Source organism: Trichoderma harzianum (genome assembly GCF_003025095.1).
Source record: "Trichoderma harzianum CBS 226.95 unplaced genomic scaffold M431scaffold_7, whole genome shotgun sequence".
Classification (NCBI taxonomy): domain Eukaryota; kingdom Fungi; phylum Ascomycota; class Sordariomycetes; order Hypocreales; family Hypocreaceae; genus Trichoderma; species Trichoderma harzianum.
The window spans coordinates 658,609-684,043 of record NW_020209255.1 but is presented as its reverse complement, the minus strand read 5'-3'; the positions used below and the strand labels follow the sequence as shown (position 1 = coordinate 684,043).

At 46.8% G+C, this 25,435-nt stretch overlaps 12 protein-coding genes across 12 annotated transcripts; 5 read left to right on the top strand and 7 right to left on the bottom strand.

The window, feature by feature from the left end:
- Positions 1 to 1,541: 1,541 nt before the first annotated feature.
- On the top strand, positions 1,542 to 3,510 carry M431DRAFT_508841 (hypothetical protein). Its single transcript, XM_024919178.1, has one exon. It carries the CDS (start codon positions 1,815 to 1,817, stop codon positions 3,243 to 3,245), a length of 1,431 nt encoding a protein of 476 aa, XP_024773445.1. The 5' UTR covers positions 1,542 to 1,814; the 3' UTR covers positions 3,246 to 3,510.
- Positions 3,511 to 3,874: 364 nt separating this feature from the next.
- Positions 3,875 to 4,225, bottom strand: M431DRAFT_482628 (hypothetical protein; the record flags this gene model as incomplete). Its single annotated transcript, XM_024916055.1, has 1 exon — positions 3,875 to 4,225. The coding sequence occupies one exon, from the start codon at positions 4,223 to 4,225 to the stop codon at positions 3,875 to 3,877; it is 351 nt and encodes a 116-aa protein (XP_024773444.1).
- Positions 4,226 to 4,982: 757 nt separating this feature from the next.
- On the bottom strand, positions 4,983 to 5,777 carry M431DRAFT_554995 (hypothetical protein; the record flags this gene model as incomplete). Its single annotated transcript, XM_024921410.1, has 1 exon — positions 4,983 to 5,777. Exon 1 carries the CDS (start codon positions 5,727 to 5,729, stop codon positions 4,983 to 4,985), a length of 747 nt encoding a protein of 248 aa, XP_024773443.1. The 5' UTR covers positions 5,730 to 5,777.
- Positions 5,778 to 6,631: 854 nt separating this feature from the next.
- On the bottom strand, positions 6,632 to 7,408 carry M431DRAFT_87307 (hypothetical protein; the record flags this gene model as incomplete). The annotated part of the gene is made up of 1 exon (XM_024923786.1): positions 6,632 to 7,408. The coding sequence occupies one exon, from the start codon at positions 7,406 to 7,408 to the stop codon at positions 6,632 to 6,634; it is 777 nt and encodes a 258-aa protein (XP_024773442.1).
- Positions 7,409 to 8,621: 1,213 nt separating this feature from the next.
- On the bottom strand, positions 8,622 to 10,087 carry M431DRAFT_495725 (hypothetical protein; the record flags this gene model as incomplete). Its single annotated transcript, XM_024917401.1, has 2 exons — positions 8,622 to 8,671; positions 8,968 to 10,087. The coding sequence occupies 2 exons, from the start codon at positions 10,085 to 10,087 to the stop codon at positions 8,622 to 8,624; spliced, it is 1,170 nt and encodes a 389-aa protein (XP_024773441.1).
- Positions 10,088 to 10,681: 594 nt separating this feature from the next.
- M431DRAFT_508840 (hypothetical protein) lies at positions 10,682 to 12,113 on the bottom strand. Its single transcript, XM_024919177.1, has one exon. The coding sequence runs from the start codon at positions 12,095 to 12,097 to the stop codon at positions 10,760 to 10,762; it is 1,338 nt and encodes a 445-aa protein (XP_024773440.1). The 5' UTR covers positions 12,098 to 12,113; the 3' UTR covers positions 10,682 to 10,759.
- A 546-nt stretch (positions 12,114 to 12,659) lies between these two features.
- Positions 12,660 to 13,812, top strand: M431DRAFT_520714 (hypothetical protein; the record flags this gene model as incomplete). Its single annotated transcript, XM_024920440.1, has 3 exons — positions 12,660 to 12,956; positions 13,019 to 13,450; positions 13,504 to 13,812. 3 exons carry the CDS (start codon positions 12,660 to 12,662, stop codon positions 13,687 to 13,689), a joined length of 915 nt encoding a protein of 304 aa, XP_024773439.1. The 3' UTR covers positions 13,690 to 13,812.
- Positions 13,813 to 14,798: 986 nt separating this feature from the next.
- On the top strand, positions 14,799 to 16,868 carry M431DRAFT_495722 (hypothetical protein; the record flags this gene model as incomplete). The annotated part of the gene is made up of 2 exons (XM_024917400.1): positions 14,799 to 15,183; positions 15,235 to 16,868. 2 exons carry the CDS (start codon positions 14,799 to 14,801, stop codon positions 16,866 to 16,868), a joined length of 2,019 nt encoding a protein of 672 aa, XP_024773438.1.
- Positions 16,869 to 17,476: 608 nt separating this feature from the next.
- M431DRAFT_88277 (hypothetical protein) lies at positions 17,477 to 18,637 on the bottom strand (the record flags this gene model as incomplete). Its single annotated transcript, XM_024923890.1, has 1 exon — positions 17,477 to 18,637. The coding sequence occupies one exon, from the start codon at positions 18,635 to 18,637 to the stop codon at positions 17,477 to 17,479; it is 1,161 nt and encodes a 386-aa protein (XP_024773437.1).
- A 909-nt stretch (positions 18,638 to 19,546) lies between these two features.
- M431DRAFT_508838 (hypothetical protein) lies at positions 19,547 to 21,194 on the top strand. The gene has a single exon (XM_024919176.1). It carries the CDS (start codon positions 19,617 to 19,619, stop codon positions 21,015 to 21,017), a length of 1,401 nt encoding a protein of 466 aa, XP_024773436.1. The 5' UTR covers positions 19,547 to 19,616; the 3' UTR covers positions 21,018 to 21,194.
- Positions 21,195 to 21,574: 380 nt separating this feature from the next.
- M431DRAFT_508837 (hypothetical protein) lies at positions 21,575 to 22,861 on the top strand. Its single transcript, XM_024919175.1, has one exon. It carries the CDS (start codon positions 21,602 to 21,604, stop codon positions 22,766 to 22,768), a length of 1,167 nt encoding a protein of 388 aa, XP_024773435.1. The 5' UTR covers positions 21,575 to 21,601; the 3' UTR covers positions 22,769 to 22,861.
- Positions 22,862 to 22,890: 29 nt separating this feature from the next.
- M431DRAFT_554968 (hypothetical protein) lies at positions 22,891 to 24,997 on the bottom strand. The gene is made up of 2 exons (XM_024921409.1): positions 24,567 to 24,997; positions 22,891 to 24,493 (listed from the first exon to the last, which is right to left on the bottom strand). Exons 1-2 carry the CDS (start codon positions 24,660 to 24,662, stop codon positions 22,985 to 22,987), a joined length of 1,605 nt encoding a protein of 534 aa, XP_024773434.1. The 5' UTR covers positions 24,663 to 24,997; the 3' UTR covers positions 22,891 to 22,984.
- Positions 24,998 to 25,435: the final 438 nt, after the last annotated feature.

Genomic DNA, 25,435 nt, shown 5'->3' with positions numbered 1-25,435 from the left:
CCTCCTTTCTCACACTCGACGTAATCTGGACGTGGTGCGCGTTGATTCGTTTCCACGCGTCTCATACGATTCGCTGTTGTTGAGTCTCAATGTTAAATGCACACATGTGCATTATCGCCACACAGCCACTGCTGAAGCATTTACGTCGTGTTTGAAGTTCATTCGCCTGCCTCTTTGTCCTACATATGTATGTTTCAATATTGTCCTCGGATCGGTCTCGACTTGCGAAATTGCTCTCATTGTATATATACACCGACAATCTGAAACTGCGTATACGCGTTCTGGACCTCTGATATGACGTGCATACGCCACTCGTACGCGACTACGTACAACCAAATGTTTCCTTTTTCTTACCGAGGCACAACATTGGCCTCTCATTTGTCGTATGGTAGTACAAGCCATACAGGCGGAGCTTTTCTCTCGAGCAAACTTACGTGAGTCTGCATTTCGTTCCGCAAGGAGACATAAACTTAGACGCCGCCCGAACATGCTCGCCAACGAGATCGAACCGAGTGGAGCGGAATAGATGAATATATGTGAATTCACCTGCATGCCCCTCCCAGGAGCGGTGTGACTACCTAATGAATTATGTGACAATGGTTAAGTAAATCAATTGTCTTGTCCAACCGGTTGCATGCGCAAGTCCCCGCACTTTAATTTTCCTATTTTCCATCCGGGGCTTTTTTGACCGTGAAACCTGCATATGTATCCACGCCTCCATGCACATCATAACAGAGTCCACCGTATGATCCCATACGTGTATAGATTCGAGGAATAGTCACTAGAGTGACATGTTGCGTGAAAAAGAATAGAAAAGAAGGATTTCTCACCTATTTTAGCCGGTGATTCTGTTCCTTGATTTGACCGATCTGGCAGACGATCGTCTTGGCAAGATGTATCTGATGTGTTGCCGCACATCAGATTTATTATTGGCTGCACTGCTTCACCCGAGCGGGGAAGCCATCTGATATTGGCCAACAGCTGTAAATATATTCGCCACTTCATGCAGTAATTCGTTATATCATGGGCTTCTTATATGCACGATATCATTTGCCAACGCTTGGGCAGCTGCAGTCTATTATGTATGAACTAGTTTTAGATCACTTTACAATTACTCAATTGTTCAAGGGTCTGACTGTATATTATTCATTGATGTTGCACAATGTATGTCAATATTTTATTCAGATAGGATATATCGACGACCCTCAGGGCAAAGATTAGTTCCAGCTGGTATAAGACATTGTCCTTGGTTATCCAGATACAGGGCAAGTATGCCAAGTACCCAGTATATGACCTTTTCCCTCTGATGATCAGCACTCATAAAATCTTTTTGTGCACGAACAATGTTTCAATTTCAGCCAGCCACTGCAGCTCCATGTTCTCGTGGGCAACCTAATCTGGAAGATGTGCATAGTACAGCATGTCATGCATTCCAATCTCAACCAGTCTCATCAGGCTTCGGTAGCCGTACCACGTAAGAGCAATAATGGACCCTATATCCATGCGGACTATTACTGTTACACACCACGTCAAAGTGCGGGGCGATGCCTATCCATCTACATACGATAATTGATCATTACGAAGCCATTACGTCTCTTAGGTGAAGAGAGGAAACTGTATCTACTATCTTGTGCCTGGAGGTTATGAAGTCAAAGCAGATGGGCAAGCACAGAAGTATATATATAGGTGCCAGTCGAGCCCCCTTAGTCTCAAAAACTCTTCCTTCTCATCATCAACAACAACAACCGACTTATATGAACTTTAATTCCAAGATCAAATATTCTTCGACTTGATTATCGGCGACAAGACTCACAATGGCAACTCCATTTCCACTCCCCGTCCGCCAACCACCCTTCCGTAGGATTGGGCACTGGCTGCCTGAGAACGACGATCTTCTTATAGATTGGCTTCGCGGTCTCCTCGAGGAGATCGAAAGAGACAAGAAAAAATTCAAGGGCCCATGGGTTCTCAGTCCAGAGGTGGATGACTTAAAGAAATACGTTGAGAGCTCTGCCGAGCTTCGCATGCTGGCTCAAGCCATGCTAGACGAGGTCCCTAACAAGCCCCCTTATATCGATGACCCTGTTGGCAACAAACAAATTAAATCTCTTGATGATTTGTACATTTGTTTCGACAAGGTTATGACGTCGAGGGCTCCTATATGGAGAAAGTTGGAATACGACGTCGGTCTGGTTGGATTTCCATTCAATGCCGTTTTAGACTGGCCAATGGCTACTCCTAGTGGATATGCCTTTTTTCTCAAGCCAGATATCAATAAGAAATTCGAAGTCATACTCAACACTTGGAAGACAAACTTCTTACAGACAATTGCTTCTGCAAAAGTCCTGCTACCCAAAGAGGGTGACGACATTCCATTAGATGAGGCTTGGTTGAGCCCTGAATCGCGGAAGCAAATCGAAGATGACACCAATCTCGAAGGTGAACATCTCAAATTCGAGGAACTTTTTGAGTGTGACCCTAAGAAAGACTACTGGGGTTTTCAATCTTGGGACGATTTCTTCATTCGAACGTTCAAGCAGTACCCAGATAAAGAACTCCGCCCCATTCACTTCAAGGACAATGATGATTGGATCATAAACTCGTGTGAATCTAAGCCTTTCTCGCTCCAGCCCAATGCAAAAGACTACGACAAGTTTTGGCTAAAGGGACAGCCATACTCCGTCATGGACATGTTGAATAAGAACGAAGATTATGCATCCCTGTTCGTCGGTGGCACAGTTTATCAGGCCTTCTTGAGTGCTACCTCTTACCATCGCTGGGACTCGCCAATCAGCGGCAAAGTCCTCTACACTGAGGTTATCCAAGGCACCTACTTTGCAGCGCCTACTGTCACGGGGTTTTCCAATCCTGATGGGCCTGATCCGGCTTCTCCAGACCTTGCCCAAGGCTATATTACCCATTTTGCCACGCGAGCCGTCTATTACATTAGAAACCCGAAAATTGGCATCATCGCTCTTCTCTACGTTGGCATGGCCGACGTGTCTTCTTGTGAGATTAATGAGAAGTTTATCAATGTGCCTGAGGGAGGAGTAGAAGTTAAAAAGGGAGAAGAACTTGGAATGTTCCATCACGGAGGCTCAACTTATTGTCTTCTGGTTCCAAAGGGAACCAAGGTTGCTTTCATTCCCGAAGCTACTCCCCGAGAGGGACAGAGAAACATTCCCATTCGAAGCCCACTAGCTCGAGTGTACAATGATGATATTGAGGATGAACTTAGGAATTAACTACCTGCCAGTCAACTTCGACAGGCCATGTCTCTCTTTGGCAAACAGTTTTCGCTGTGATGGAACACTCAGGGGTCACGCAGGAAGGTGGATTGCCACGGACATTCATTCAAATCTGTTAATGTGCTTTTCGTCACTCCTTAGTAAAATTATGAATATCAGTCATTTATCAACTAACTTCTGATTAGCCACTGGTGGTGATCTCTAATTGTGGCCTGTATGAAAAAGTTACCCGCTCAACTTATCTCGGCAATTTAGTCTCGGTGAATGTCCAACAATGTGAACAGACGTATACAACTTATTTAAACAACAATTAGCCAATGGGCATTCCCTTAGCAGCCCCAACACAAGCAAGACTCTCATTTAGGTGAATAGCGATGGTGTACTAGGCTCATTCCATGAAGCTCAGTGCTCTATAGCAAAACATCCATTGCGCCAAATTTGGTGTTTCCATCAACCGCTGCAGACATGCTGCACGGCGCCAATGATATGGCAAACAATGGTAAACGGTGAAACCAAAACAAGCTGGTGACATTTGGTGGCACAATTCTCTTCATTTGCCCTCCCAATCATGCTCGAGGATAGAGTACAGGAGAGTATCAAACCACTTACGCTGAAACCACACACTTTCACGCTTCCGGCCTTCCAACTTGAACCCAATCCTTTCCCAAAGCCTTATCGCTGCCTCGTTGTAGCTGAAACCAAAGCTCAATGCGGTGCACTCCCGTATAATTGAAAGCCCAGTCTACAGCCCACTTTGTAGCTTCAGCACCGTAGCCCTTGCCGCGGTATTCTTCCGAGAGCCAAATAGCAAAGCTGGTAGATCGATGATCTTCTTTGGACTCGAGTGACGGCGGGGTCATGTTCAGAGATCCAATTGGCTTTCCGGCTGTGGGATGTCCACTCTCCGATGTCTCTTTCAAGCAGATGAAGACAAAGATCAAAGCCTTCTTCTGGTACACTTCTAAAAACTCGTCCATTGACCTCTAGATTGGCGGTCGAGGGATTAAGGGATGGCCAAGCTCCATGCACCCAGGCTCGCTAATGATTGCGTAGAAGGTGTCATTGTCTTCAATTTGCACGCTGCGGTAAACAAGCTTCTCAGACACGAACAGTGTCGTCACAGGGTGCGGTAGGGAACACATGATGACCTGGGTCGCTTTAAAGCGAGGTTTAGTAGAACTTAGGTAGCCATAATGAGATGTGGAGTGTTACAGTATACATGTACCAGATAAGAACATAATCAAATATGAAGTGGATTTTCCGAAACGCCCAATTAAACTACCTATCCCCGGCCTAGAGTTACTATATCTTACGGTATCTTACGGCTATCAATGGATATGCCGAGCTCTTGAATGTGTCTCAAGAGCCTACCTAGTACTCTGCCGCACAAGTGAATCTTTGAGAGGAATAAGAGAGACACAAGCCGCCCGCCTCAATGGAATCAGGCAATTCCTGAGCAAGTACAGGCGAGCAATAGCTTTAAACCTAGCCCAGTAATTAAATCTCGCATCTTCTAGCGCCATGGAGCAACCAGCCCAAGCCTCCTCCAGCACCATGGAGGCTAAGCCCCTTGGACCACCCTCACTCAGCATCTGGTTCCGGTGACTTGGGTTTTCTGATCGAACTCATGTTGTACCGGTTTATCCGACCGCTGCTTTTGATTTCACCAACCAGATGCCGGTAGGTGATTGGCAAAATGTTCCGCAGATGAACGGCATGGGCTAGATTGCAGAATCAAATCACCACATGCTTCAGGATCGAGGTTCTGGAACGTGTCACCTTGTCGAGCCCACGATGGAACTGGTCGGAATTCAGCGTCCGATCCTTATGGCCCACAAGTTTCAGTGTTGGAAATCGAGCTTGGAGCGTGGTGAGAAAATGGTTCACCACTATCTGTGAATTGGCCCCCCCGGAGACGCAATGGTCAATTCCCCTCTCATTCCAGTTGTCCCTGATGATGGTGAACATTTCCTGGAGCTTCTGGAGGCTTCTAGGAGACGACAAGAGGGCAAACGCAGTGTCGGCGATTGTACCAACCATGTGCTTTATTCGTCGGTGGGACGGGGACCAAGGTTGTTCAGGTTCAGAGCGCCCTAGCACCTCGATCCTGAGGTTGAATTGACTCTGTACGGGATTATTGCCTCGAGTGATGACCAAAGGGCCCCAGCCCGGCAATAGATTTGCAAATCCTCGGAAATTGGCCACGGCATTGGTGGCTCCCTGTACTGTGAGCCAATGGGCAGGATATCGCACCTCGTTGGCATTCTCAAAGAACTCTTCAGGCCGGCTCAAAGAACTGTTCTCTTCGACCAGCCATCTTGCTTTGAAAATTTCGGGGGTCGTGAAACAAGCTTTGACGGGATTCGTGGTAGGCACGTCTTTGAATAGCCGCACCAATTGCCTTGCGTGCAGCTTTTGGGCCGGAGATGCCGTTTGGACGATTTGACCGAGAGGCGCCGTGATATTGACCACCGCTGCCATGTCTAATATCGTCGTCAACCGTGGCAGAGTGCTAAAATCGTCTGGTTGAAGGGGTTTTGAGGTTGAGATGTGATGGAAAGGAGGGAAATGAACCCTTGGTGGTGGGGAGAGGGGAGAGGAGGAAACAAACGCGTCTGAAATTTTTTCGTTGGATGGACCCCCAGCAAGTCACTCAATCAGAAGTAATTCACTTTGTTTTCAGTTCACTTTGCAGTTAATTCCAGCGTTGCCAGGTGGTGGCCATCCCTAGGCCTGCGTGCGTAGACAGCTGACAGACATTGCGAGTCCACAGCTGCTATCAGATGCCTACCCACGTAGTAGTACTCTTAGGATTTCCCAGTATCTGTTTGCATCTTAATGCTGTGATAACGAAAGAATTACCTACAAAGGCTCTTTTTTGTTCAATATACTCCACGTTTCGGCTAGTTGTAGTAACAGTTGAACATTATGGTGCCAAAACAACATGGAATTGCATTTCAGGCTCTTTCTCATTGCAGCAGCAGTCGCTAATATTGGACACCATGATAGTTCAAAAAGGATCAACGGCGGTTTACTTTATATAGCTAAAACAGCCCACCGTATCTGGAATTGTCCAATGGGTAGCTACTTTCTAATGTTACATGTGGATAACGTAGCCGCAACATAGAAAGATCTTCCTGCTTGGTGGGTTTGAATAGGATTCGGATTCATTGCCAATCTCGAATATATGTGGCAACCGCCTAGAATCTCTCTCTCTCTCTATCTATCTCTCTCCCTCCCTCCCTCTCTCTCTCTCTCCCTCTCTCTCTCTCTCTCTCTCTTTCTTTTTATCTTGTCGCATACTGACGTCTTAATTTTTAAGAATGGGAAGTATATCAAAATCTCTATAGTTCTACCTTAACTAGTTTTTCAGTATAAATCACCTATATCCTAGATTCATCTTTCCCGTACCATATTCGACGCGCTCCTCCATGATCCAGCTTTAAGTGGCGAGATTGAAGTTCTTCCAGCTCGCTGTTTCTCTCAGATGAGGTTCCCCAGAAACCGTGTGCATCCTGGAAATCACTGGTGAAGTAAGCCCAGAGTTGGTCGTTTGGAGTCCGACAGGGCCCAAGGCAGTGATATGTACGAAGGGTAAAGTGCCACTCCTTTTCGTTTATATCTTGTTCGAGCGAGATGTCGTAGTCGGTTGCGCACAATAAGCATGATCCTTTTTCTGGGTTGAACTTTTCAGACCTGAGGTCCTCCAAAACATCCCCCCACCTACCCGTCAGTGAAGCGATGTAAAGACGTCGATCCACGGGCTTTTTCGAGGCCTGGCGGTCATGGCGACAGAATCGCGGTAGCGACGCTGCACATTCCAAGTGTTGGCATATTCCAGGTCGTACGCTCTCAATCAGCCTTGCAATTTGTTCCCAGCGCACCAGCGGTCCAACCATTGTAAAAATTCGGCCGATATAAAGACTCCCATCGACGATTTTGGGGGTAGATTGACTAGAAAACCTCCAAAGATCTTTTTTTCTTGGGCTTATGGTCAAAGTCGGCTGGAAGATTCCGCTCGTAGTTTTGCAAGAGGGGCTTGAGCCAAACGAATAGCGACACTGACACTTACTCAATGCCAGCTTTTCCTCGTAACTCGCAGAGGACTGCAAGCTTTGAAGCGAAATACCGTGAGAGGCCCCATAGAAATGGCGGTTCATTACCAGATATGCGGTCATGAAACAAATGGTAGGAGTTTCCGCGAAGAGGAAATAGGGTGGCGACAAGTAGAGATTGCCCCTCCTTTGAGTTCCATTTGTCCACATGGAATTCTCGATGGCTTGAACGGTCGATCTGTGGTTCTGCCCATCCCAATCGGCTTCGGGGTTCAATAGTCGGAGCATGTTGCAACACCAGCAGAAATAAGCATGAGGTACATCTTTTGACAATGTGGACAAGAATTCAGCCAGTTCTCCCTTTGTGAGACAAGGCAGATTGCCTTCACGGAACAGAACCGCCATGAAGCGTTTGCAGGTCACGGCCAAAGCTGTTTGCCATTGCGGTTCTAAGCAATCCTTTATGTCGAGGAGGATCTCGACTGGCATGGTCACGAACCAACATCTCGGCGTTCTTTGTGCTATGTCGAAAGAGGCATCCGGTGTTCCTTGTGATGCGTCGAAAGAGGCATCCGGTATTCCTTGTGCTGCGTCGAAAGAGGCATCCGCTTTTTGTGAGGACTCTTTGAGAGCCTCTAATTTAATTCCCATCTGACTTTGCTGTTTAATCATATGTTGCCGGTTCTTTATTGTTTTTAGTAGGTTTTGATGTTTGAGGAAGAAAGATCATTGCTCATAGAACTGAAGGGTCATGGCTACTGTCGTTCCTTTATAGGCCTTTTGTAGCAAAAGGAGTCACATATTCACGCAATATGGCTTATCTTACTTTGAGAAATATTTCGTATCATACTAAACTCAAAATTTGATCTTGGGCTTTTATCGATGATACTTTGCAGCTCCAATCTTCAAGATTCGAGTTGGTGGATTGTGGCCGATCAGTTTGAGCTACGGATTGATTCAGGATCATGAAATAAAGGCCGGGTCGCAGCCCTGCTCTGAACTATACATTATGAATTCATCAGCCATCTTGAACAATGTATGTTCCATATGGAACTCAATAATATAATTGCCTATATGCGGCGTATGCCCCACATGACTCATTTGACTTTTAGGAGGATAGAGGCGGTGTATATTATTATGTGTATAGATGCTAATACGAACAGACGTAATGATATAAAGGTACATATACGCTAGGTAGATTATAAAAAAAAACATTATTCTTACACGTGGTATGGAATATATTGGAATCCCCCAGAAAATATAAGGTATGTCTCTCTGGGAGAATGTCGACAGCCTCTAGAACTGACTGAGTGTGAATTCACATCCAGACCCTAGCAGTAGCACATTGCGTTGATAGTTGGAAATGTACTGTTGAACTAGTCCTATTGACACCGAACATAAGGCAAGAAACCTAGTTTGTCTGAGGAATATAAGAATCACTAGGCTGATCAAATCATCTTATCAAAACGTGTTCGTCAACTCATGAGAGAAATATCAGAGTATATTCTTCATTAACATACTGCGCTCGCTATCTTTAGCTCCCTTCACGCCATTATCGCTTGACATTCCCACAAGAAAACCGTGCCTCGCTCTGACCCATCTTTAGCTCCCCTCATGCCATTCTCGCTTGATATTGCCACAAGAACACTGTGCCTTGCTCTGACTATGATCATGTCTTCTTCCCAAGTTTCCCACGAGAGATTTCCAAAATTTGTCTTTTGGAGACCGACATGATCCAAGGCAGTGATACGTGATAAGCCTGAATCGCCATTCCTTGTTTTCTTTATTCTGGTGGAGTGAAATCTCGTAGTCCGTATCGCAAAATAGGCATGAGCCGCCCTCCGGATAATTTTTGGGCGGTTCGAAATCCCCTTCCATATTGTATAATCTTGGAACAATGGATATATAGCTGTCCGAGTTCGCGTGTGCCATGGGGCCATGTTGAGCAGGGCATACTAGTCTCGCATCTGCCAAGCATCTCCAATGGTTGCAAATCTCTGGCGAACAGCTACTGATGAGCCTCGCCATACAGTTCCAAGGCATCAGAGGACCAACTATCGTGTAGAATCGACCCAAATACAGTTTGCCATGGATAATCTTTGGAATCATCTGAAACGAAAGCCTCCAGGCGGTCTCTTTTCGATCAGGTTCATCGTCCTTCCGCTCATAGAGGCGATAGTCGGATCCTGAAGGACTTTGTGACTCCTCCTTGGTTACGCCTTGGAACGGTGAACTGTGTTGGCAATTATGCAACTCGATATGGTCTTGAAACGACGCATACCGTTCAAGAATGTGAAGCGGCAGGCCATGGGAGGAACCCAGAAAATGTTGGTTCATAACTAGGTAGGCATCCATAAAATCAACAGAGAAATAGTCTTTGAACGATGAAAAATAGTATGGAGCCGGTACATGCCAGTTATTACCTGAATTGATATTCCACGTTGGGTATTTGAAGTATCCAATGTTCCATTTGTGATCATGACCATTCCAATCCACATCTGGTATCAGTCGGCGTAACCGGTGGCAACAGAAGCAGAAGTATGTGCCAGGTATATCTTTCTGCAAAGTTGAAAGGAATGTGATACGGTCCTCTTTGCTGAGCCGTGGTAGGGTATTCTCAGGAAATAACACTTTCATCAAGCATTTGCAAGTCAAAGCGAGAGATATTTGTGTTGGAATTGGTAGGTAAGATGCTATTGGGAGAAGAAGTTCGACCGGTAAGGACAGTAAAAATGGACATTCCCGATTAACAGTGGAAGGATTTAGTGTCAACTGGATATCCATTTTAGATATATTTGTCGCTTCTACCCGTGGGATTCGACGACTGTGCGGAGAGTAGCAACTTTGTGGACAATGGTGAGTTGGCGAATCATGACGGTCACGCGGCCAGGGCCTACTTATATTCTATCTGAGATGAAATTTATTGGGAAGGAAGAATGTTGCCCTCTAAAGCATCTAGAAAAGAAAATAGAAGTTATTTATAACCTTTTTTGGCCTATCTTATCACCATAGTAACAGGATGGCATACTAGGAGACGGGAAAGAACCCATACAGTTCATGTTATGTAGAAACAAAGAGCTACATCGCATATTAAACTTTGAGTGGTGTCGACGTATGGATGTATACCTTTTTGGAGAAAGGAAGACGGCAAAGAGCCTATTATTCGAATTTACATATACATGTAGGTAGAGATAAAATTATTAAAAGAAAATGAAGTGTCTTCCGTTGTTTTCGCCTCGTGTCATATAGCAGCCTGCAGAGCGTGGCTTCCTCAAGTATACCTCTATGGAAGCTTCAATGTTTGTTTGAACATAACACGACAATCTTTACTGAACTTGGGGCCAGCTTGACCTCCAGATCATAGAAGAGGAATTCTGGGCGGGATAGAATTTTTATTATATCTAAACTCATCGGTTTACATTGCCATTTGTGTAACTTAAGATGCGCCAGGTAAACTTATAGTTTTTCATCCGGTGCCTCCTCGTGCCACTTTCGCCGGGCTACCCCAGGATCAACCTCCAGATGGCGAGATCTTATTTCTTGGGCCGAAGGGAAGTTTCCAAAGTCAAACAGCCCGTCATTGGAATCAAAGTTACGCGGGAGTTTGAAATCGGCATTTAGTAGTAACTTCCAACAAGGAGCTTGTGGGAGGGGGGTAACAAAATAATTCCAATGTTTATCGCTCGGAGACCGGCATGATCCTAGGCGATGATAGATACTAATTTTGATGGTCGTTTCGTTGTTCGTTTTTAGATCAACTGAGATATCGTAATCTGTGCTGCATAATAAGCAAGAGTCGTGCTCCGGATCAAATTCGATTATTTTTCCATCACCATCACGGTAAAGATTTTTTGACCAAATGAATGGACAGCAGCGCAAATAGCGCCTTGGTAAGCGTCTCCCGAGGTAGCAGCAATACGGGAACGCCGAGCAGGTGAGATGACTGCAGATTGGTATCGAAGTACTCTCCATCAACTTTTTAAGTTGCTCTCGAGTCACTGGAGGCCCAGTTAACGTATAAAATCTGGCAATGAAGAGCTCATCATCGATGATCTTCGGGCTGGATCGAAATAAAAATCTCCAGGCGTCTTCCCTCCTTGGCAGAGCTTCGGGATTTTCTTCGAGAAATTTGGCTTCTGGATCCACGAAATCTTCCGAGATATAGTCCCTTTTTTTCAACTTACGGCGGAACATAATGCATCTGCCTAATTCGATAACATCCTCGAGGATACTACATCGTTCGAGGCCCCGGAGAGATGTACCATGAGAGAGGCCATGAAAGTGTCGATTCATGACCAAGTTTGCTTCCATAAATGATATTTTGGTATCGAAGAGAAAGGAAGAAAAAAATGGCGGAAGCTTAATGTGTAAGAAATTGGTGGGATCGGGCGCCCATCGTGAATTCGTGAAAACTCCAGCAGTCTCTGTATGAGCTTGGTTTTTGTAATCAAGGTTAGGATCGAGTGTGCGCAGCTTGTTGCAACAATAGCAGAAATACATATTGGGGATGTCTCTTTGTAAGGTTGAAAGAAACTCAACCAGATATTTTCCCTCAAAGCGTGGTAGAGTGTTTCTGCGAGTTAACTCTGAGAAGAATCTGCAAGTCAAACCTAAAGAAAGTTGCCATGGCGACGGTAGGTGACTTATGACCGATAGGAGGATTTCTGTTGGAAAAGATAATATTGGCAAATGGATGGGTTCAGTTGAGTCCCGAAGTCTTTTCTTAGAGTTCTCAGCCTCAATGAGGCGCTGGCTTCGACGTCTGCGCGAGTATGTTCTAGTGTTCTGATACATGGTGCGGAAGCTGAGCGTAATACTTAACTCATAATGGATCTAGTAAGATATCGCCGGGAAACGGCATGGTTTATATAGGGAACAAGTAGGTGGCTCAGTAGACTAAAGAATCAAGCCAACTAGCTGCATTCAGTTTACATGTGAAAGAAACACAGCCATATCCATCTGTACGTTTATTACCAGGCTCAACAGTTCCGTACAAGGCTGTTAGTCACGGCACCCCAACCAACACGCAAAACCACCTCCACCAACTGTTGGGCGCCGAGCTTGACATCAGTTTGGCGTCATGTAGACCTTATCTCCTCTATGCTGCACTCTCTAGAGGCGCAGACTTATTCCCCAAAGTCCGGTAGATCAAACCTAAAGAATCGTATTGCTAATCAGGAACACTTCAGCCGATTTTTGTTCCTATCACGCCACTGCCTCAGAGCGCATGCGGAGCTGCTGCCAGCTAAGCCGGTAAATTCTTGGTTGCCTCCCAAAGGCTGCGAGATCGGACTCAAGAAAACAGATCCCGAATGACTGTGCCGGGAACACTTCATTGTTATTCAGGATCGTTGTAATGGCCGCCCCGCGGTACGAGATTGAAAACGTTGTCACTAGCATACGAAAAGATGACAATGATGCTCGCTTCACAGTTCGGCGCAATGGCAAGGTTTTTTATATTAAGCTTTCACCATCCAACTTCGTCAACTCTCCCAACATGACGAACAAGTACAAGGCTTACCTAGAAGTTTTGAATTCCGGTCAGGAGGTATTAGGTGAAATATACGACACCGACTTCTATAATTGGGCGATGGCTCCATTCGAGCCCTTCTTTACCAACCTCGCGCCTGATACGCCAGTTGAAACCATTACAGTCACCTTGAAAGAATATATTATCCCGAATTCTTCGTCTTTATACTTGATATAATCGATGAGAAGCTACAACCACGCCTCGTGCCAACTGAGGAGTCGCCCTATTGGCCATCCTTTATTCGCTTCGATGATGACTTTCTCGATTACTTAGAGACTTGGACATCTTTGTACGATCCAGCCAACATCATCATCAGCCATAAAGCACCCAAAGACGCACTCTTTAAGGCACCAAAGAAGGTTTTGATTGACAAGGGTCAGACTGTGTGCTTCTTCAAACGTTGTTATGGCAGTATACAGATCACCCAGGAGCTTACAACCTATAAAAAGATTCATGAGGCCGGTCTAGGCTCTTCAGTGAACGTCTGTCGCCTATACGGTATTGTGATGGATGATTGTGACTTCATTCTTGGGCCGTTATTAACCTACATCGAGTGCGGTGATCGACCATTATCCGCAAGAGTCCACCCTGAAGAACCCGACGACCCTACGCCTGCAGTTAAGGAACGGTGGATGGGCCAGCTCGAACTGCCTTATCAGCACTGCACTAGAATCGTATAGTTTGTGGAGACGTCAAAACAGCAAACGTTTTGATTGATGAGAACGAAAATGCCTGGTTGGTTGACTTCGGCGGCGGTTACACTGAGGGCTGGGTAGACAAGGAGGTAGCAGGGACGGTGGTGGGAGACTTTACTGGGATGACTAGGTTGAGGACGCTTTTGTTTCCTGCAAAATAGAGGCTATGACCGGTTGGAATATCACGCTTATCTCCGTTACAGAGAGCAATAGAAGAGTGTTTTTGGCGTCGACCGACGTTGGCATCCAGCAATGGTTTTGGCGTGTTGATACTGGGCGGTTATAAATACCAGCAAATTATATATCCAAAAGTTAGCCGCGTAACTTGACAGGCTGTCGCGAACTAGCTACTATACCATTTGACGATAAATCTGTAATGGTGAAAATCTGGTAGTGTAAGTCGTACGTCCCGACATTGGCGCCTATTCCACCTGTGGAGCTCCAGGACAGAAGCCAGCCCTCTAGTCAGCAACCGTAATATATGGCAATTCTCAGGCCTGCGTTGCTGACTACACTATCATTAAATGAGATTTGGTTTGCTGCAGATGTGCTCACGCAAAAGCATCATTCGCCGACCGTACATCTTTTTCAGGGATCCTATGCGTGCATAGCGTCCAATCTCATTGACTCTCCATTTATCTGATCAAAAAATAAACCATGAAGAATTATATATAATGGACACAGTATTTGGCACTCTGACGATGGCTCTCTGGGTTGGCACTTGCCACAAGAGGAAGACTTTGTGGATGGATCAAAGTAGGCAAATCAATTGGACTGATGCATCGGTATGGCAAACGGGCAGGCGAGCAGACGGGCAAGTTTATGAGCTCCGTCAGGTGTGCTCTCATACTATCAAAGGGCCATTCACAGTATGACATATGGCAATATGGGGCTTTCAGCTTCCTGGTTGGCTATTGTCTATTGTCCCTGTTAGCCTTGATGCCTAATACGCGAGCCCAATTCTTATCCTTTGAACTTGCCTGCAAGTTTCTTCGTAACAATAAACTCATTATATTAACTAAGCCCAAGCATTGCGAACTTCTCAGTATCTAATATCTTTTAAAAGTCCATAAATTCTCCGGGAAGTGGTTACTACGAGTTGGCACTAGAACTCTGATGGTAAGCCGAGAACAAGAGCCGGATGCAGTGATCCGCCCTAATAAAGAGACTCAGATACATCTGTATACCAAGTTTGATTCCGTTGCTCTCTGGTATCTTTATCTACCTAATTTTTATATTTCTCAGGCCGCCTGGTTCTCGCTATTTCACAATGCAGTCTTCAATTACTGTCGATGAAGGTTTGTGTGAAAAGTGTTGCGAACTTTTGAACGCAGTTCTCCAAGTTTCTTCAACTAAAGATGACGAATCCGACATGGATATTGACCACTATAAAGTCCCAACCGACCTCCAAGCTTCAGCAGATGGGGGCTGTCGCGGTTGCCAGATTTTTTGGATGCACATGAGCTGCGGTGGAATAGGAGAGTACTCTATGCTTACTATAAAGCAAGGTTATCTGGAAAAGCGTACCTACTTTCCCACATTGACTTATGGTATAAAGTTGGAAAATACGCGTAAACTTGATAACATTGTGGTTTCTATCAACATTCCTCTCCTCAACAAGAAGACGTCTTATCAAGAAATACCTCCAATTTTACGTACGAAACCCCAACCAACGTGGTGGTGGGATACTCACTGTATATTTTTAGGGTTGGCGAGTGGAAATATCGATGATGAACTTATGACGCTCATGCAAACGACTATTAAATGGATAGACAACTGCAGTCAAAATCATGAGAAATGTCAACGAATACAAGGCCTCAAGGAAAAACCCAATATTATACCAACTCGGTTGGTAGATGTTCAATCCAATGATGGAAGCACGGCCAGGCTTGTCAACACCAAAGAGTTGGCGAGTGACATAAACCCAAAATATCTCATTCTAAGCTATTGTTGGGGAATGGGGAACCAACCGGCAAAAACAACACGGAGCAACTTGCGTCAAAGAAAACACCGAATTATGGTATACGACTTACCAAAAACGATTCAAAATGCTATCACGATCACAAGGCTCATGGGGATCCGATATCTCTGGGTTGATGCACTATGTATCATCCAACCAGACAATGACGACTTTCTTGACGACTGGAATAGCGAGGCAGCCCAAATGGGAAACTACTATTCTAACGCTCTATTTTGCATCTCAGCCTTGTATGCATCGGAAGGATTCCTTGGAGAGAGGCACTCAGCCCGCTACCCTTGGAGAGAAGAAGAGGCCATCCAGTATGGGGAAAACTTTCTTTCTTTCCAACCACTTGAAGGAACCATAGGTGATGAGCCCGACCTCAAATACATGCCACTAATGAGGCGTGCCTGGGCTCTACAAGAAAGGATTCTATCCACTCAAAGATTACACTGGAGTGGGATCGGTCTGTTGTGGGAGTGTGACAGTGGTCTGTTCCAAGAGAATCAGCCGTTTCGGAATCTGCGCCAGCAGCACAGTGAGACTTATAGAAGAACGGATCATTTTTTACGGGAGATCTTGAGTTTGCCCAAAGAAGAAGCTTTAGGAATTGCTTGGCTCGGCATAGCAGCTCAATACGCTGGCATGAAGTTGACAAAGCCAACAGATCGTCTCGCTGCCATTCATGGAGTTGCCCGTCGTCTTTCATTACAACATAATGTGGAATACTTTGGTGGAATCTTCAAGGGATTTTATTCAAGAGCTCTTCCTTGGGAATGTATGAGGATCGGACATGAAAGAGATGGGTTCATTCGAAAGGATTTTCCTAGCTGGTCTTGGGCTTCAGCTGCGAATTTCGGTTACAGCCTCGACTACGATTCAAGAAACAAATCTTTGAGAATCAAAGATCTCATTCGATATGCCGACCCGGAACAGTCTATTTCTCTTGATGAAATCATAGACTTCAGAGACCGTTCTAAGCGAAAGCTTTTGTTACAGGCTCCTTTGGTTTCGATGAAAATAGGATCACATCAACCCATAACCCTAAAATCTGAGGGATCATATTTTGATTTAGTTGCAACCGTCGAAGGCCCAATATGGAGAGGGCGGATAATTTATTGCCATATGGATCGTTGGATGAAACTTCCGGAACCGTCGGCAGTAACTCTCCTCGTATGCAATGGAGACATCAGGGAAGGATTGAGAACCGCGCTTGATAGTGTAGTCTATTATAAGGGTCTAGTGTTGAGAAGATCGGAGGAAGATGGACCAAATGCGTTCGTGCGGCTAGGTTTTTTCAGAGTCGGCATTCCTTGGTCAGAGGAGGAGGAGGAGGGCGGCTATCTAAATGAGTGGGAAACGGATGTCTGTTTATTTTAGCTTCTTATAGTGAATCAAATAAGGATGGTACCAATTGTGGAGTGTTGAACAACATATTGTCAGGAACGGCGGCTCAAAGGAAGAGTGGAAGAGTCAGGGATGAAGGCAGCACGGTCACTATCACGGACCACGCAGCTAGGGTTATACAAAGGACTGTATTTATCTCTGACCTCTCTAGAAACAAAGGCCGGGGCCTCTTTCTTGTACCTCTGTTCAGTCTCCTCAGCCGTCTAGCTAGCTAGTTGAGAACTCAGACACCCCTATCCGGGTCCAAGGAGGAGGGAAACACTTCCTTTGTGGCTGGCCTCTGACACATATACATACCTGTACTATCAAAATACGCCTATTCTTGTTTTTATTAATGTAAATCGTCAATTGATTACATTCAATGTCCGTTCCTTGTACATATGTAACCTTTTCTTGTCATTTCTATTTGCATTATCACAAATCTGCATTCTCGTGGATTATCAGTCGCGACTTGACGGACAAGAATTTATTTCACAACATTTTACATAAAAAATAAGAGCAATAAAAATAATACACTATCGCATCTTTAAACAAAAGCATTGACAGACTATAATAAGCATCGTATTGTATGTCAAAGCATCCTAGGAAGAGTCTCCCTCATCGCCCTCATGCCATCTCCGCCGCGCTTTCCCAAGATCCATATCCAGATGCCGATGCTTCATTTCCCAGTATAAAGGATTCAGTGGCCCACACACATCTCGAACAAGATAGTCCCAAAGGAGGTCGGCTGGGGAGCGACAGGCTCCGAGGTAGTGATATGTGCAGATCTTCAACCTCCACTCTTTCTTGTCGTTATCTCTTTGAAGCGAGATATCATAATCGGTGTAGCAGTACTGACATGAACCGCTTTGCTGGAAATGGTGATCATGGTTCCAGTCTTTTTGGCAGATACTCCGATTGTTGTGGCTTCGGCTGATGATAATATGGCAATATGAGTACGTTTCCGTAATGCACTTCATGTGGCGGCAAATAGGCAGGTGAATGCTCTCCAAGAGTCTCGCCAAGTGCTCCCAGCCCACCATTGGCCCTTCAACTGTGTGAGTTCTAGCGATGTAGAGCTCATTGTCGATAATCTTTGGGATGGAGTCAAAGGAAAACCTCCAGGGGGCTTGAAAAGCCTTTGCTTTGGATCCCTGTGGTCTGACATCGAATACAGTCTGTTTGCAGGCTTTTGACACCTTCAAAGCCACTCTCAGGTCATCATTCCAGTCGTTTCGATCATTGATCGTAGTCCTGTTCAATATGATGAACTTTTCGAACTTTGAGTGTCGCTCGAGTGTCGAAAGGGGAAGTCCATGAGACTCGCCATAAAAGTGTCTGTCCATTACCAAGTATGCTTCCATGAAGTTAAGGTGTGCTTCTTTGAGAACGGGATGCCAGAGCAATGGAATCTGCTTCTGGGGAATATGTTTGTGGACCAAGTCCCAGTCGCCAAACAAGCCCGACTTGCCGCATCCATGGTCATTTTGGCCCTCCCAGTTCCGATCTTGGTTTAGAGGACACAACTTGTGGCACCTAAAACAGAAATATACGTTGGGTATATCTCTCTGCAAGATGTACAACATTGACGAAGTTTCCATTTCGTCGGGTTTGTTTGATGTTAGAATTCGGAAAGTATTGTAAAAGCCCTTGCAGGTAAGAGCCAGGGAAAGGCGGAAAGGCATTGGGAGATGGTCCATTATCGTAAGTAAAATCTCCGGTGGGATGTTTGCGATGGCACATGATCCTGTCCTCGGCGTCATATCGAGATAAGAGTGCTCCATCTGGAAAATCTCTCCAGGTGCCCGTGGCGGCTCTCGTCGACGAGGTCTATACCGTACAAGTCGAGTGTTTGCCATTGTGAGGATTGGGTCAAAGTAGATTTTAATTTGGTCAAGATAGGTTTGAATTGGATCAATATTGGTTTGAATTGGGTCAAGCTAGATTTGAATTGAGCTTTTATTCACGTTGGATATTGCAAAATTGTGTGTGAGGAAAGATTCAAATCACAATTCTAGGGGGGGTGGCCATGTCTTTATAGGCAAACAAATACAAGAAGAATTAGCATGCAGCATCCAAAGTTATAAAGACACAATAAACAGTAAACAAGACGTGTTGCCCAGCAATATCGAAGTATAAGGTATCAAACTCGACGATGGCTTCGTATGTGGCGGATTGTAAGTATAAGACTCGGACGGTGGTTGGTCCAGGTATAACATGGGGGAGATCTATGTCTAGTGGCGTCTGATTTACAACACCAATTCACTCCCACAACCAAGCCACAGACAATTTTCTTTTTAGATAATGGACGATTACCTTTTCTAGGAAGCTGTATTATGGACGTTGTCTTGGTAACAGTGATATAAGAGATCTTTGAGAGAGTATATCTGTACGATATCAGATAAGGCATGGGGAGATAGATAGGGGACACGGCCAAGCGGACGGTAAGCAGTACGATTTACAATAGAGGTCTTTAATTATAGAAATTGAGTAAATGAATAGTCCAATGCTTAGGTATGATATGGATACAACCGCTTGTATAGTCTGGGCATCTCTTTTCATATAAGAGACAGTGCGTTGTTCGTATCGCCACAGTACGGACAGCTTCTCGGAGGATTTGCCCGATCTCCCGACTTCACCAGATCCACAATATATCGTCCAATATCATATCAGATCGTTTCTCGACTCACGACAGCCAAACTCGAGCAATTGGCAGCCGACACGGCGTGACTTGCGCCAATCATGTCTGCCTCACTGCTGCGGTCGCGTCTCGCTGCCACTGGCCTCAAGTCCGTCCCCCGATCGACATGCCCCTCGCAAAACTCTCTCAGAACTTCAGTCCCTCGTCGCTATAATTCGAGCTCAGCCGGCAGCTCTGGTGGCGGATTCAAGGTTGCAGCTTATAGCACAGCGCTGGCGGCTGCTCTATACGCCTCATACTACTATACGACCGACACGCGAGCATTCGTCCACCGATATGTCGTCCCGCCGCTGCTGCGAACCGTCGTCCCCGATGCCGAAGATGCGCACCATTTGGGCGTTTCAGCGCTGAAGCTTCTCTACGAAGTCGGCTTGAACCCCCGGGAACGTGACGCCGCTGCCAACAGCTCCAGCCTCTCAGCCACCGTCTTCGAGCACCAATTGGCGAACCCGATTGGCATCTCAGCCGGTCTGGACAAGGATGGCGAGATTCCCGATGCGCTGTTTGCGCTCGGAGCCGGCGTTGTCGAGGTCGGTGGCTGCACGCCGCTGCCGCAAGAGGGAAACCCCAAGCCTCGAGTCTTTCGCGTGCCGATTCTCGACGGAATGGTCAACCGATACGGCCTCAACTCAAAGGGAGCCGACGACATGGCGATCCGCCTGCGCGACCGACTTCGACGATTTGCGCGCTCAATAGGAGTCACCGAGGAGGAAATCATTAGTGGAGAGGCCGGTGTTCCTGTGGGAAGCTTGAAGCCTGGACGCATACTCGCCGTGCAAATCGCAAAGAACAAGGAGACCAACGAGAAGGACGAGCAGGCCATTGCCTCTGACTACGTCTACTGCACACGGCGGTTGGCCCGTTATGCCGATGTTCTAGTCGTCAATGTGAGCAGCCCCAACACGCCAGGTCTCCGAGACCTTCAAGCCGCAGAGCCCTTGACACGATTACTCGCTGCCGTTGTCGACGAGGCGTCTCGAACAGACAGAGAAGTGCGCCCCAAGGTCATGGTCAAGGTTTCTCCCGACGAGGACGAAGATTCGCAAATGGAGGGCATTGTCCAGGCTGTGCAGAAGAGCGGCGTCGACGGCATCATTGTCGGAAACACCACTAAGCGGAGAACCGGCCTCAACCCCAAGGGAGCCAAGCTCTCAGTCAGGGAGCAAAAGGCACTGATGGAGACGGGCGGCTACTCTGGCCCTGCCATGTTCGACCGCACATTGGATCTCGTTGGTCGATACCGCAAGCTGCTCGACTCGCAGCCTAGCGAGGGCAAGGGTGAGCAAAAGGTGCTTTTTGCGACTGGAGGCATCACGAATGGAGAGCAGGCGTTGAAGGTGCTGAATGCTGGTGCGAGCGTAGCGATGGTGTACACGGGTTTGGTTTACGGAGGAGTTGGAACGGTTACAAGGATGAAAAAGGAGATGCGCGATGCTCTATAGAGGCGTGATTTCGGGAGATGCAATGGAAGGATTTCCATGAGCGTCTTAGAGGTGTTGAAAGGAGATATATGATATACTACTACTACCTTTGTATTTATAACGAAAAGTCGGATAGCAACGTTGTGTCAATGTCAGTGTATAGACGGACATATGAATTTTCTAAACAATTTCTTGGGCATGATGTCTGTCTCGTATTTTTTTGACATGTAATGTTTTAGACCATCTCGTACAATAATAGCAGTGTGTACACAAGGTTTACAGCAGCCAACAGACTCTACGCAACCACCAAACTCTTAATAACCAGAATCTTTCTTCAAATAAATCTACTTCTAATTCATAAACCAAATATTTGTCACTACAGCTATATTTCCTCTTTCTCTCTTTGAATAAGACTCAAAATGTAGCAACAAAATGCAGGGTAATTGAAAGAAAGATACCCGCTAGCCCCAAACAGGCAAGGCACAGGTACAAGCAAGGTGCGCCACATGACCCCACTAAAAAGTTCAAATCGATATCGATTTCTCCAGGCTTTTGAATTTTACCATCTTGAAGCAAAACTACCAGCCGCAGCTCATCCGCCCATCATGGCCGCCGCAACGACTCTGCCCGCCCTGTTGGCGTCTCTAACACAGTCGCTGTCTCTGGCACAAGAGGGAACTTCAAAAATCTCAACCATTGACCACCCGAAAGATGGAATTTCGCTCCTCGACGTCAAGAACGAGCTGCTGCTCTCATACCTCCAGAACCTCGTCTTTCTCATCCTCGTCAAGCTACGAAACGCAAAGTCAGATGGAAAGGCCGCATCAAAAGAAAAGGATCAAGATTTAGACGATGCTGTGCGAACAAAGCTTGTCGAGCTACGGCTGTTTCTCGAAAAGGGAGCCCGGCCGCTGGAAGAGAAGCTGCGGTTCTCCATCGACAGATTCCTTCGGACGGCGGAAGATGCGCAGCGACGCGAGAAGATGAAGGAAGCCAAGGAAAGCGCAAAGACTGGATCTAGCACGGACGAGTCAGGCTCGGGCTCTGAAGATGATGAGGATGAAGACGAAGAAGACGACTCCGAGGCCGAAGACGGCCACTCCAGGCCCCAACCCAAGCGAGGCAACCTCTCTGCCGCGCCCAACATGGGCTCTCTCATGGACGACGTTGCCATCCGTCCCGCCAAGCGCGACCAAAACGATGATGCTCCCGCCGGTGTATACCGACCCCCTCGCCGCGAGCGTCAAGTCATGGAGACGACCCAAACCCGCGAAAAGGCCGCTCGCCGCCCCATGCGCTCACACACCATGGAGGAGTTCGTCGCCTCTGAGCTCTCATCCGCACCCATCGCCGAACCCAGTATCGGCACGACCATCGTCCAAGGTGGTCGCAGAATGAAGACACAGCAGGAGCGCAAGGACGAACAGGAGCGCACCGAATACGAAGAAATGAACTTTACCCGTCTGCCCAAGGAGAGCAAGAAGGATCGCGCCAAGAAGGCCAAGCAAGCCGGTCGCAGCGGACGGATGCAGTTTGGCGGCGAGGAGTGGCATAATCTCGGCGAGGGCGTTGATCGCATCGATCGGTTGACCAAGCGAAAGGAGGGCGGCGCAGGATCTGGCGTCAGAGCCATGCTGGAGAAGAGCCGGAAGCGCGGAGGTGATACGGAGGATGGACCGAGAGGGAGCGGACACCAGATGGGAGAGAGATTCCACAAGAAGGCTAGGCTGATGGAGATTGGACGGGGAAGCAGAGGGAAGGGCAGGAAATAGATTTTTGTAATAGCATGATGCTGGGTTGCGCTCATATACGGCGTTTTTGGCTTGTAAAAAGTTGTATACAGTGATATTATATTATAATTAAGCACATATGTAATATCTTGAAGGATGTACAGTGAATATCTAGAAACGAATCATATCACAACGCCCAAACACCTCTCATGCAAGCATAACACATACCCTCATCCATCCCGTATTCATACAATCTCCCTAATTCCCCTTTTCATTCCTAAACAGCTCCTTCTCAAGAAACTTTGGACAAATCACCTCCCACTTCTCCATCGTCCCGCGATCCGTCGGAATGCCCTCCGCCAACTGCGCGATGCCCTCCTTGCGCCTCTCCTCAAACAGCGGCTTCGCTCTCCTATACCACCACGTCTGACTCCATTGCCTCTCCCGCTGGTACTTTTCCACCGAGTTGTGGTGAATCATGACGGGCACCGTGCCGATGCAAATCTCCGTGTACAGCGGCATCGTCGCCCACATATCCGGCATCATTCCTCTCATCCATGGGAGAGGCTTGTCGCTGGGTAGATCGTTTGGTAGAGACATCATTTCAGTTTTGGGGACGCAGTCGAATTTCCCTGTTTTACCCATTTGCTGCTTCACGGGGAGGCTGTGGCGGATATACCGCGCATCAGTGACAGCGTTGGATGTCTGATGACCTAGTAGAGACCAATAATCCAGAGCAATGCCGAATTCATACGGCTTGTTGGGAAGATGCGTCTTGTTGTACTGCTGATGAGTGAAAGCAGGTTCCAGACGATCAAGCACAGGGACTTGCTGGACAACCGTAGGAGGCGGCCTTGATCCAGCTCGTCCTGGAACGACTCTATCAAGCACCTCATCAACACGGGTGCGATGATGCCGCCTCATGACTTCGCGATAATACTCTTGTTCTCCAAACATCTCGACGAAGATGCTCTGATCACTACCCTTGTAACACGCATCCGATGCCCCAGTTCCGTCATCAAACGAAGCGCCTTTTCGGTTCTGACATTCCTCCAGTTTCTCCAGAGCTCTCTCTAACACGCGACGTACTTCTCCCACCGGTCCAATAATGTATCCCGAGTTGAGATAGCGAGTCCGGTAGCTGCTCCATTGGCTGGTACCGACAAAAGTATCCGTGTTTCCGCCGTAAAGGTCGTTTGGGAGTGGTGATTCCGGGACCGGATAGCAGGCCACGGAGGTAAGCAGATTCGGTGCGCAGCGTTTACCTGCTCCAAAGACGACCCGTGAATTAATGCCCTCCATGGCATAAGCTCGACCCATGCGGTGAGAAACTCGTGCGGCATCGTCCTCGAGAATGGCGTTGTAGCGAGACAAGAGTACGTCAAGAGGGAGCTGGAACCAAATATCGTATGCATCGAGCATCATGACGAGCTCCTCATTGAAGCCGGGCTGGTTGCGACGTTTAGGGTCATTAATGTAATCCAGAGTCCTTGTAATTTTGGCAAAATGTGAACCGCCTCCAAGAAGTCCACTCGCGCGGTCTTGGTCTGCCCAAGCGATAATCGTCGGGCTGGGATATCCTAAGAGGATCATGGTAAGGAGTGTCTTGCAAAAGTTGATGTTGCTTCTTGTGGCAGGTAAAAGAATGTGAATCTTTCGATCCGTAGTCTGAGAGATGGCGGCAGTCTGGTTACTCGGAGGTTGGGAAATGCGACTTGTGGTCCATGGTCGTTTCAACGTTTCTGAAGTTCCATGCTGGACAGTGTACTTTTCATTGTGTGAGTTAAGTAACTAACATGGAGTTGTCTTCATGACAACTTGGATTGTCACATCGACTTACTGGTGCAAGAATGTACAAAGCTAAAGTGCTAAAGACAAAAGCGATGCCGACTAGCGAAATGGGACGCCGGACCCGACTTGAGAAGAGTTGCAACATGATAGGATAAGTAGAGTTGTCCCAGGGAAATAAAGGAGAGTAATGAGCGCAATTCAATAGCTTGTTTTGCGTAAATTTGCAGGAATGAGTGACAAGAGTTTAAACAAAAAGAGCGTGCGCGACTTGATCGCTTTCGTTGACAAATTTGCCCCTGATTCTCAAGCGCAAGAGGATATGCCCTCAAGCACCACTCTCGCAACTCAACAAACAAACAAACAAACAAACACAAAAGGAGCGACAGACAATACAAGCCAAGAGGAAAGTAAGATAAGAGGAAAAAGAAAGGGAAAGAAGAAAGCAAGTGATCATAATCTTTGGACGATGGCCAGCACGCGTCCCCACATGATTAACTGCTTGGTGTTGCGGCTACGAAGCGATAGCGCAGGGGCGCGTTCAGCCGCAGATGCAAATCCTCCTTTCCCCAGGAACAAAGGACGTCTAAGCTGATAAGCCATGGAGCCGGTGTTGCCGCTGCCAAGATGTTAGGCAAACTATTATTTAGTCTTGCTTTTCCATGCTGTGAGCGCTGCCAAGTCCTAAACTCCCAGCGCACGGATTATGGAGTTGTCAAAGATATGTCAAAATACAGTAAGTCTTCTAGAACAGGACCCCTTGAAGTCTATTTGCTGTGTCATACAAGTGCCCGCCGCGGGCCGTCAGAATTTAGTTCAATATACCCCATGTATATAGGCTTGTGCGTTGAGTGATCATGATGAGCAAAGATGAAAAGGAACGGAAATTTGTCGTGGTGCACGATTGGCCGTTGGTGTTGT